This window comes from Electrophorus electricus, chromosome 10 (genome assembly GCF_041902795.1).
Source record: "Electrophorus electricus isolate QZ-2024a chromosome 10, ASM4190279v1, whole genome shotgun sequence".
In the NCBI taxonomy this organism is placed as follows: Eukaryota; Metazoa; Chordata; class Actinopteri; order Gymnotiformes; family Gymnotidae; genus Electrophorus; species Electrophorus electricus.
In genome coordinates this window covers 23,939,131-23,951,342 of record NC_137506.1, presented here as the reverse complement: position 1 = coordinate 23,951,342, position 12,212 = coordinate 23,939,131, and the positions used below count along the sequence as shown (strand labels likewise).

General features: G+C 37.8%; 1 protein-coding gene across 1 annotated transcript; it reads left to right on the top strand.

Moving 5' to 3' along the window:
- The first annotated feature begins 8,441 nt into the window (after positions 1–8,441).
- Positions 8,442–12,200, top strand: tmem179ab (transmembrane protein 179a, genome duplicate B). The gene is made up of 4 exons (XM_027000278.3): positions 8,442–8,947; positions 9,641–9,778; positions 10,418–10,496; positions 10,608–12,200. Exons 1-4 carry the CDS (start codon positions 8,646–8,648, stop codon positions 10,788–10,790), a joined length of 702 nt encoding a protein of 233 aa, XP_026856079.1. The 5' UTR covers positions 8,442–8,645; the 3' UTR covers positions 10,791–12,200.
- Positions 12,201–12,212: the final 12 nt, after the last annotated feature.

Here is a 12,212-nt window from a genome sequence, read left to right as displayed (position 1 = left end):
TGGCCTTAGGTGCAGTGTAAAGAATCTGGACCCATTTAATAAATGATTCTCCAGATCCAAATCTGTGTAGCATACCGAATAAGAACTTCCAGTTTACCCTATCAAAGGCCTTTTCTGCATCCAAGGTGACCACTGCTGTTGATATTTTTTGATGTGAGGTATATTGAGGTATATTCAACATCCCGCGCATATTTTTGGAGGAATAACAGCCTTTGACGAAACCTGTTTGGTCTGTATGTATTAGATCATGCATTATTCTTTTGATTCTTTTTTGTATCTGTATTCATAAGTGATAGTTGCCTGTAACTAGAGGGTAGTGTGGGGTCTTTATTTGGTTTAAGGTGGTGAGAGATTATGGCAGTATTCATATTTGTTGGTAGTTTTTCATTTAGTTTAATTTCTAGTACCAGTCTGTTAAAACGTGGAGCTACAGTTGGCCAAAAATGTTCATAGAACTTGACAAGGAAACTGTCAGGTCCTGGAGCTTTGTTGTTAGGCATGTGATTTAAGGCTTTGTGAAATTCTTCTTATGATATTATGTTTTCAAGTATTTGTTTTTGTTCTTCTGTTAATTTTGGGAGATTGACGTTATCCAAAAAATTATTTTGATGTCTTCTAATTCTGATTCTTGGTCTGATGAATATACAGCTCTGGGGAAAAAAATAAGAGAACTGTAATGGGGTGCAAACCCAAGTCAGATAGGTAATGACGCCAGCACTCCACTGGGTGAGCTACCACACTTTAATGATGGTGGGCCTGTGTGCAGAACAGTTAGATCTTAGAACGGGTAAAACAAAAGAAGCAAAAAACCAAAGGTGGAGAGTCAAACGCCAGCCACATTGCTGCAAGGTGAACCAGCTCCCGCTAGACTGCAGCAGCCATGAAACAACCTGCGCATATATCGCACTTCAAAGGAATGGAGGACGAAAAATGGGTGGGGGGAAAAATAACCGTGCCGAGCATGGAAAAAAGGGAAAGCAAAGGATGCCACAGGAAGAATGGCAGCCCCGATGTACGGGAAAACAACTAAGAGAAGTAACTAAGGGAAGCTGAGAAAGGGGGAGTGTAAAAACACAGGCACCCTCAAAGAGCAGAAGAGAGGTGTAGCACAGGGGGCTCACAGACCTCAATACACACAGTTACTGCCTAGGAGCTTGGCTCAACACTTTAGCAAAAACCCAGCACTGGGTCACTGGGCTTATATAGACCTAGCACAGCTGTTGGGCTTCAAGTCTGATTGGTAGTGTGCCGGACTTAAGGCCTTGGCCTGGTGCCAACCCTTACAAGACCACTTCAAAATGATCAGTTTCTCAGGTTTTACAGTTGATGGGTATGTGTTTGACCAGGCTGAGCAGTTTTGTTTTATTCTATAAAGTACTGGCAACATTTCTTCCAAATTCCAAAATTCAGAATGGCTGCTGTACATGTGGAGATACTGATTTAAGAAAAAATTAAAGTGGTCGCTTATTTTTTCCGGAGCTGTATATTCTCAAAAATATTTCTACAGGTTTTCCCTGTTGAGTTTTTATGACTGAGATTATTGGGAGGGTTTTTTAAATTTTTTTTATTTCACTTAATGAGATTTGCTAGATACTTTCCAGACTTATTGGTGAGTTCAATATTTTGAGTCTTTGTAGTGGGAATTTTTGTTTTTTATCAAATCGTTTAACTGGTGATTAAGTTCTATTAACTTATTTTTGGTTTGTTCGGATGGATTATTTATATTCATATTTTCTAATTCACCTATTATTGATTCTAAATTTATTTCATTTTCTAATTCTTTCTTTTTCTTATATGTAGCATTTGACATCATTTTTCCTCTTAAGATGGGGGCATGGTCTCTAATTGTAATTGTGTGTATTTTTTATGTAAAATGTTTGATATCATAAAATTACTAAGATAAGAAAATAGCCAATGTGTGAACATGAATTGTGTGCTGATGAGTGATATGTAAATTCTTTGCTTTTTGGATGTGTTAATCGCCAGCTGTTACCAAGACCCAATAAAACCACATGAACTGTTTTATTGTTTCTGTAGAGTTCCAGCTGCGTGTAGTTTGAATGAGCTATTTTGTCCACAGATGAATCCAAAAGTGTGTTAAAATCTCCATCTATTGTTATTGGAGAGTTTGATATGTTCAGAACATGTGTGAAGAATTCATGAAAAAAAATAAGGATCATCAGTGTTTTCGACCATAGATATTAGTAATGGTAAAAGTGTTGTTATTAATAGTGATATTTAGAATACTACCAACCTCCAGGGTCTATAATTGTAACGTTATGTAAAATTGGGCATATTTATTAAAATAGCTTGCCCCTTTTCTTGATTTCTGTTCAGAAGCTTCTGTCTCCATTACTGTCTCTTCTGGCTCCAAATGTCCAGTCATGATGCCCCACTACAACCTGCCCATCCCCACCATTTACATGCTGTCAGAAGTGATGTCCCATCTAGAAATGGGAGCGTCCATTTTTTGTGCCTAAAGATGAGAACGTCATCTACAGGATGATGGCTAGATCTCCTGTGAGGACTTGACTCCTGCCGCCGTAAACTCATTCTGACTCTAGAGGTCGCCACACAGGTGATGTCTTTCGGGGAATGCACGAAAGAGCTGGCTGTGTCTGATTGTCTAACTCTGCTTTGTGGTTTGACCCCTTATGCTGTCCAAGTCATTTTATCTGATAGTCTTAAACCTACGACAATACTGCCTGTTTTTATATGTTAGTATTGTACTCAGCTTTAATGAGTGTTTCTAGTTCAGGGATGTGTAATAGTGCAATACAAGGAAACAAATCAGACCCACCTGAGAGTCACATCATAGAAATCAAAACAAAGCAAAATAGTGAAATAGTGAAATACAAGCACAAGTTTGGGGTGTTGTCCATGGTGCTGAAAGGCAGCACCACTGTTTTGGGCAGCCAAGGCAGCATAACTGCGACACGGCTGGCAGCACATATTGACCTATTCATACTCACACTGATACAAGGTGGATACAGCTAAGCTAGTGGTATTGCTGCTTCCCTCTGCCCCACTGGCCAACCACTGCCTGCACTTCTGACAGCCTCAATCTATCTCTACTGTTCACCTTTTTTCTCCTCACTATCACTTCTTGATTTTGTAAATAAAGGTACCCCAGGTGTTGCTCAACAAAGTAGTGGCTCTCCCAGTTTTTCATAATTTATTTGATGACCTTCTGTTACTAACATTAAATGGTTAGAGAATCCGAGCACATTCCAGTTTGCACCAGGAACCAGTGTAAACTGTGAAATGGGTATTTTATGAGCCCAGATGTTCTTGTTACATCGTAGCTGTTTTTGTTATGACGCAGTTTCATGGAGCTTGAAAACCAGAATTAAGGTTTCAACAAGAGTTTGTGTAATGGTTAGGATAGGATTTTGCAAAAGGTTTTGGATAAAGATTTGGTTTCTGTCATGCAGTGCAAGTGGAAAAAATATAAAATATAAGTGGTGGATGTTCTAAATGTGTGACTGAAAATGTGTAAGTGAAATGAAAAGGCAAATAACTAAAGAAGTAGCATATTTCTGTTATTCTACAGCTTTAGTTGAAAATGATAATTTAATAATGGCATGTGTTTCATATGCAAATAATAATTATGTACTAGTTCATTTTTGATGCTTTTAGGTTAACGAGTGAACTTAATTGCCTACTTCAGAGCTACAGTAATAAGGACAAATAGTCTGCACTGTCCTGTGCAGATCAAGTTTCCTGATACCTGGTTATGATGAACCAAGCCATTTATTGCTATGATCATTTCTAACCAATCCATGTATTACATTTATTTGCATGTGTTTGTTGCTAGTATTTTAGAATCTTTTTTTCTGCAAAGAATATTGTGTACAATGACATTGTTAGTGCAGAAAATGTGATTGAGACTTTGAACATTTTCCGATCTGAACAGAAGGCTGAGAGCATTTATGGACATGATTTCTGCTGAAGCATCAAGAGCCAGCACCTGTCTGGAAGTGAAGCCTTTGAAGGTGAGTGATATTTCACAGGGCTTAATTATCTTACTAATGACTTTTACATCGCTTTCTTTTCTCTGAGTCATTGTCTTCAATGAATGTGCATACTGTACTTATTTATATAGGCTGCATGTCTATATTATGATAAACAGCTAGCTTTACTGGCTGGCAGATGTTGATAATTGATCTTTGTTTTTATTGTATACTCTGTCTCCTCCACATGAGAATGTTGGCAGGACTTTCATTATGATTTCCAGGGTGCCACGGGTCGGTTCTTACTAAGAGCATTCAAGACCCCAGGAGGTATGGCTGTCACATCCATCAGCTCCAGGTTCTTCTCTGCGCTTCTCCCAACACTAGTTCCACATGCACTGCTGAGTCCAGCACCTTGAGCAAGGCAGAAAGTCCAACTGCCAAGTGCTGATATGGATATGGTTGCGGCGAAAACTAAAGAACTGCAGAGGAAAGTTAAAAAAGCAAAATTGAAGTATATACAGATAAGGCTGAGAAACATTTCTGATCAGGAAGCACAGGATGGTTTGGATCACATGAGGGGTAGGGCAGGCAGGAAAGCAAGGAAGGTAGCTTTACATTTCATAAATGGCTCACAGAGGATCTCAACAGATTTTATAATAGGTTCGAAAGAGGGGATTTTAAAATACGATGTGGGAGTCTTTTTAGTGGCATTTCTTCCTATCCTCACATAAGGGTGATGGAAAATAAAGTTGCAGCTAGCCTTGCTTGCATACAGCCCAGGAAATCCTCAGGCCCAAATGGTCTGAGAAGCAGAGTACTTAAGGAATGTATCCATCAATTGAAAGGAGTTTTTACTCAGCTATTCCAGAGCTTCTAGATAAAGGCATAGTACCACATTCTTGGAAAATGACTAATATAATTCCTCATCCTAAAATATTTGGAGCATCGGCTTTTAATCATAACGTCTGTACTAGGCAAATCAATGGAAAACATTATTCGGAAGGCGCTTAATGTATAGCATAGGAGGTAAATTAGATCCACTTCAGTTTGTGTACAAAACTCACTGTGGCACAGAAAATGCCAAAGTTATGCTCTGTAATAGAGTGGGTTGCTACTTTCAGCAGCTCAAAGATTATGCCAGAGTGCTTTTTATAGATTTTAGTGCTTGTTTAATATGATGAAAATGCATATTCTCTTGCAGCACCTAATAGATTTAAGGGTAAATGGAAGAATTCTTTTGTGGATAGAATGAAATCTAAATGGTTGGTCAAATAGTGGTGTTCCCCAAGGATTATCACTCCTGTTATTCTTGGTCCAGTTTTAATTTGTTCAAATATGCAGATGACATGGCCTTACTTAGATTACTAAATGAAAATGATGCATACGCTGAGGAACAATATTTAAGGAATGTCACTGCCTTTCAAGAGTGGTATCAAATTACTAAATTGGAATTCAATATATGGAAGACATAGGAAATTATTTTTAGTAGAAGCGTGAATATCAGTGATAGAGATTATGGGTCTTCCAATAGAGACAGTTAGTCATTTTAATCTCAGAACAGTTCTGGATACCTGCCTGAGCTTTACGTGCAAACTGTGATGACAAATACCAAAAAAAAAGGCGTTACAGCAGCTTTATTGAATTAAAAACAATGTAAGTATGAGATTAGTCAAAACATTATCGAACTAGCATATCGTTCCCGGGTTGAAAGAACTCTATGCTATGATATGACAGCACGATTTGAGGATTTATGCCGCAAAAGCAAATGTAAGCTCATGAGGATTGGCAGTATATTAGCAGGAAGGAGTCACAGACATACAGAAGATTTGTATAGGGCTCACACTTACAAAAAGGCACTGAAAATAATTAAGGATGCACTACATTTTCTCAATTCACGATTTGAACAATCACCATCAAGCAGACATTATAGGATGCTGAGGGCAACTAGGAACATTTATAAGAGGTCCTTATGGAGGTCCAATTACCACATGGAGTGGAAATTGTGAACTGTTTAGGCTTGTAATATATGATGCATTTACAGTGTATGTCATCTATGTGCGCTATGTTGTACATTTCATGAGTGTCTGAATGGTGTGAACATTTTATACTTTAATGCCATGAGTGACTGAAGACAAATTGCTAAATTGTAGACAATAAATTATTATTCTATTCTGTTAATCATTTCCTCTAGACCTCATCAGACCAAGTGAGCCACAATAAATTGCAAGCAGGCTTTAGGGATGAACCTTGGCAGGGCTGCTGTCTGCCATTAAGCAGATCTCTTCTGATGTTCAAATCAAATGCCTGTATGCTTTGTGTGGCCATTCTGAACACTGATGCCTTACTTTACATCTTGTTCTTTAGCTCTGATTTACTGCACAGAGAAAACAGCACCCTCTGCTGTAGGATGACTAGAATCTTAAGAGCCAATCTGTAACCAATAGAGGGGAGAACAAGAACAGGTTCTGGTAGACCCAGTACTCAGCAGTGCCAATACAGTTTTACGTGCTAAGTGAACAGAGGTAGAGACACTGAGGGAAGTGTGCTTGATTAGGCCTATCAGACCACATGGTGGCAGTGTTGTGTTAATGTCTGAAACCTCAGTACTTCAGAATGACCTCATCTATGCATATTATTCTTGTGTGTTCAGATGCAAAGATAATAATATTGGAAATATGCAATTGTTTGATTTTTAAATGTTGTTTTTTGAAGAAGGCACTAGTAAATTATCTTGTATCCAATGAGAGTCTTGTACTACGGTGTGCTAAGTACATTCTAATGGAGAGGATTTAAATGTAAAACAGGATAGGTATCCTTAAACAGTCTTATATAGTCTTAACCAGTCTTAGCTGGTTTTGGACACTTTGAACTTTCTTAACCAGTCTTTGCCACTCAGTGTCTGCCCTGGATTGTATTTCGAGTTCAGATGAGTGATCTTAAAAATGCTTTTCGGATCATCCAATATCCTGGCAGACACTAATAATTACTGCTTAATATGTAACATTTTGGATGAATATTTTATTTGATGTTACCAATATATGACAAATCAGGCCGCCTGGAAATTTTACTTTTATTTCGTGCAGTTTGTCTAAGATGAAGCTCATTAACTGTGATCCTTTATCATCTGACACGGGCTGTATGCAGGCCCTTCGTCAGCTGTATCTCTGGCTACAGCTGTGTTTGGTAGGGATCACAGCTTATCCTTTGATTAATGCACTAATAAAATGATATACCCAAGTGACCTATACTGACTAGGAATCCACAGGCCTTTCTGGATATAAATTATGACATGATTTTCCACAGTAGTTAAGATGTAGAATACTCATATAATCCTTAAAGCATGAGTTTTATAAAAAGCATACTTTAAGAAATTCTCTTGTAGTGTGTTTGATGGATATAAAACCATTAATCTTGGCAGTCATGTTTTATGTTTGCTGTTATATGAATAGAGTCTAATCCATTTGAAGAGCAAATATATGTAGCACAGCTGTGTGATTCAGACAGATATCATATGAATATAATTTGTTATGGAGGGTAAAACAACCAATTATTTATCAGTGCCTCTAGATAATTTTACATCTGCTCCGTAAAGTATTCCTTGGGTTGATAAGTCAATGTGCTTTTGAAAAGGAATAGCCTCTATTACAGCCTTTCATCATGGCCTGTGTTTTCTTTACCGATGTCCGATAACCTCAGGCAGAAATGAATGGGTCAGGATATTTCTGCTCTCACCCACATATGCAGAAGACACACAGCTCAGCATAAGGTGAGTTTTTTTCAAAATGTGATTTCATAGACTACCTGTCTACTGTACTGTATCTCATCTTACCCCTGAAATGCCAACAAAAATTCTCACAACAAATTTATTTTTAAAGTAGATAATTAAATGTTATATGTATTATCTTTGTATTGTTTTATTAGGTATCGATTAGGTATAGATTCTTGTATTCCTGAATTATATAATGGATGAGAGGTATTTTGTTGAATTCTAATGCTGAACATGAATGCTATATAGCCAAATCATGTCAAGTGTGGGTCAGATATGAACCATCCGAGTTAATCTCCTTTGGCTTTTGAGCACTGACCTACACTACATTTTCTTTCTTAAAAATTTGGTTCAGATTTCCCCAGTCTCCTGGTTTTTCTTAGCAGGAACAGAGAGAGAGAGACACCCCTGAATTGAATTGGTCAAGTTCTGTAAAGCATTATTTCCCCTCAGTAATTATTTATATTGTTATAATTATTTTATGGGTCAAAGAGCCCTGTGAAAATAAAGGAATATGGGTTTTGCTTAATTTAGGTGGGTTTTTTTTAGGTGGGTTTTGCTTAACTTAATGTTAGATGATGCTCGCTCGCTCTCTCTCTCTCTCTCTCTCTCTCTCTCTCTCTCTCTCTCTCTCTCTCTCTCTCTCTCTCTCTCTCTCTCTCTCTCTCTCTCTCTCTCTCTCTCGTTTAGCATAAATCATAATTTTGGCAGTACACCAGGCCAGTACGACGTTAAAATAAGAAGGGAAAATAGTTCTTAATACTGTTGAGTATAAGGTTTTGGGCAAACATACATGTGCTATTTGTTACCATGTTATTCCATCTATAGCTACAGTACTCGCGCAAAAGCGTCTGTGCCTGTAAAGCGCAAGGGCGCAGCCGCAGTGACGGGGCTCAAGAGCTGACTGTACAAGCCGTGCGAAAATGACTAAAGATAATTTTATATTTGCGCAGTGTATATTATATTTTTTGGCATTTATCTTTGGTTTTATTGCAGTAGTGCCTCTCTCAGAAAACACAGAAGATTTTCGAGGAAAATGTCTGCTTTTCACGCACGGTATGTGGCAGAACGAGAACATGACGGTATCCAAGCAGCGGTACCTTATAGAGGAATGGGGACCCCAGTCATCCTGCAGCTTCATCACTATTGTCGGAATAGCCTCCCTCATCTTGTCAGCAATTCAAGCTTGGAGGTTGCTGTTCTTTATTTGCAAAGGACATGACGAGTGAGTTAACGTTTTGTGCTTTTCTCCACTCACGTGCATGACTCCCGTGCAAAGATATGATGCGGTTCCTGTCATCATTGTAGAACAGGAATGGGATGGAGGCACGGTCGGTTATCTCGGTTCAGTAAAACGCTGAATGAAGGAACATGAAAATCTTTTAAATATAATTAAAAAAAAGCTTTCTAACATTACATGAACATGTAACATACTGAAAATACAGCGGAATGTGATTATGCTTGTGCAAATTAAGCATTCTAATGACCGTCTGTGGCCTGTTCAGTATGTGGATCTGATGTTTATTCTGTTAATTACAGATCTGATGGCAACCCTTTAGAAATACAGACTTGATAATAAAGACTGCAGCATCAGAATAACGCATGGGTCAAACAACAACAATTTTATTGGAAACATTATGTAAAATCTTTGAGGATTGGCGAACTGTGTGCTTTTATTGATAGAAATAGTAGAGTAGGCCTTAAAAGCAACCCCTGCATTGCTCTAAACAGCTCAGTGTAAGACCTAGAATACTTTGAATATGTAAACATGTACAAGTTTACCATTATGTAAGTTTTTCTACGTTCTTTTTTACTTAAGACAGAGGATTTTTTAAAAGTTAATTAGTCCTATATGTCAATCCTTTCTTTTCTACATGTCTGTCACCTCGGCTTGGAACTGTGATGCGGTTGTGAGCAGCTCTGTCTTCAACGCCTTCCTCAACCTGCTGCTCAGTTCACTCATGGTGTTTGCTGTCTTCCTGTCAAGCACCATTGTGAGTGTAGGCTTCAGCCTATGGTGTGACGCCATTACCGAGGGGGGCAACATGCCCAGCAGGTGAGTATGCTCCTGGCTTCTTTAAAGGGGGCTTTGGCTTTACTGAGGGGCTATATGGTACTTATATATGTTCATCAGGCAAACAAGCAAGCACACAAACACAAGATGTTGTTTATTTGTGGGTTCGAAAGGACACCACAGCATTAGTCACAAGCTATGTGGTATTATGTTCTACTAATAGTCTCCTCTGATGAGCTTGTTTGTTTCTGCAGGGGAGAATGCAGAATGCAGTTTGTTTCTGCAGAGGACTCACTGGTCCAGTTCAGTCAAATTACTTTATATAACACATTAAATGTCACTAAATATGAAGTGGTACTCTTATAAACATTTTAAAGACCTTTAAAATGAGACATAACTTGAAAATATATTCAGCTCATGGCTTGAATTATAGCTAGGCTATATGGAGGCATACTCTCAAATTCTCCTAATCTCATAAAGTTGATGATGATGATGATGATGATGATGATGATTAATTGTATTTCTATAGACCCAAGGTTGCTTTACAGGAGTAGCATAAAATAAAAGAAATAAAATGAAATAAATTGTATATATGAATATATACATGAACAGGCACATACTCATATTCTAACAACATACTTCCTCTATGAGCAGTATTAATTCATTTCTTTTTACTTTCAGCTGTGAGGATTTACAAGACACTGATCTGGAGCTAGGATTAGATAACTCTGCATTTTATGACCAGTTCGCCATTGCACAAGTAGGTTTACTGTAAACATGTTATATTTATCTCTAGTGCTGTTTGTTATTCATAATGCATTGAATATTTATTACCCAAATTCTATTGCTTGTTATATTCTCCCTCCTTTAGTTTGGGCTGTGGGCTGCTTGGTTAACCTGGTTGGGTATCACCATCATGGCCTTCCTTAAGGTCTACCACAACTATAGGCAGGAGGACCTATTGGACAGCTTGATCCATGAGAAGCAGCTCCTGCTGGGCAGCTCCTCACGCCGCTGCTCAGATGTGTTGGAGAGGAAAAGCGGTTTGATCTGATCTTCTCTGGAGATGCACTGCAGAGGTGCAGATGAGCCACAAATCAGTATGGGATGACTGAGACATGAAATGCATCCACATGCACTGAATGAAGTAGTAGTAAATTAGCATAAAACTCATAGAGATTATCATCGCTTTGCTTATTTTATAGTAGGCCAGTTAAAGAGTGAACTGCAATTTATGTTAAAGCTGCAATAGCAACATAGTGATAATAAATTATTGTGAACCCTGTTTAAGACACAATATCTATGCTGTTAATTTCAAACTATGTTATCAATAACTACAATAACCAGTGGTACTTTTACTCTAGATTGTATAAACCTGACCTCAGATATTAAAATGTAGGCTATAAGTCAGTAATCCTTAGCTGTAACACAACAAGTCTCTTATAATTGTGATAAGGAATCAGATATATTTATTGATGGCAGTATTTTAATTAGTGTTTTAAAAATATTTCAATATAGACTACAGCATTTATTCTGCTCTGGTTTACAGTAATAACCTCTTTGAGCTATTTATTTCGGTTCTGTTTTTGCCTCTCCACTATTATCTGTGTGAATGCAAATGTGATAAGTGTAATCAGTTATAACAGTCAAATATGCGATGGCACTAAGTTCTCTACAATTCGTATTATGATGTATCTCCTAAGGAATACATAAGCAGCTTGCATTTCCCTAATGACTATATTAGATTTAGAACAGGTGGACTTCTTAAACACTATTTTTTTTAAACAGATGGATTTCTTAAACACAATTTCTTTTCAGCTGAGATCCAGTATGGTGGGTATACTGGTTAACAGTGGAAATCTGGTATAGAGGCTACACTGGTGAACCCAGTATGCAGGGTATATTGCTGCACAGCTGAAACCCAGAATGGATTTTATACTGGTACCCTGCTGAAACCCAGTATGGGGGTATACTGGTGCACAGGTGAAACCAAGTATAGATTTTATACTGGTGTACAACTGAAACCCAGCATAGATTTTATACTCTTGCTGTGCCTAAACACAGTATGTAGGGTATACTAGTGCACAGCTGAAGCTCTGTATAGATTTTATGCTGATACAGAGCTGAAACCCAGTATAGGTTTTATACTGGTGCAGAACCGAAACTCAGTATGGAGTGCATACTGGCACAGTGCCTCTTGTTTCTGTGCTTTCTCTCTCTGACAGTGGTTGCCACCTCAGTATTTACTGCATGCTGCAATAAATGTGTTTTGTGGATTCTTTATTAACAGGTTAAAATCGCCAAATATCAATTTTGCAACTCTATTGGAATGTTTTTTTTTTTGTTTTTTTTTTCATGTGTTTATTCATTTAGTAAATGCATGTATAATGATTTGAGTGTATATTTGCAACATAACCATATGAACATTTATCTATATCATGTATAAAACACAATCCATATGTTACACTGTGTCTCA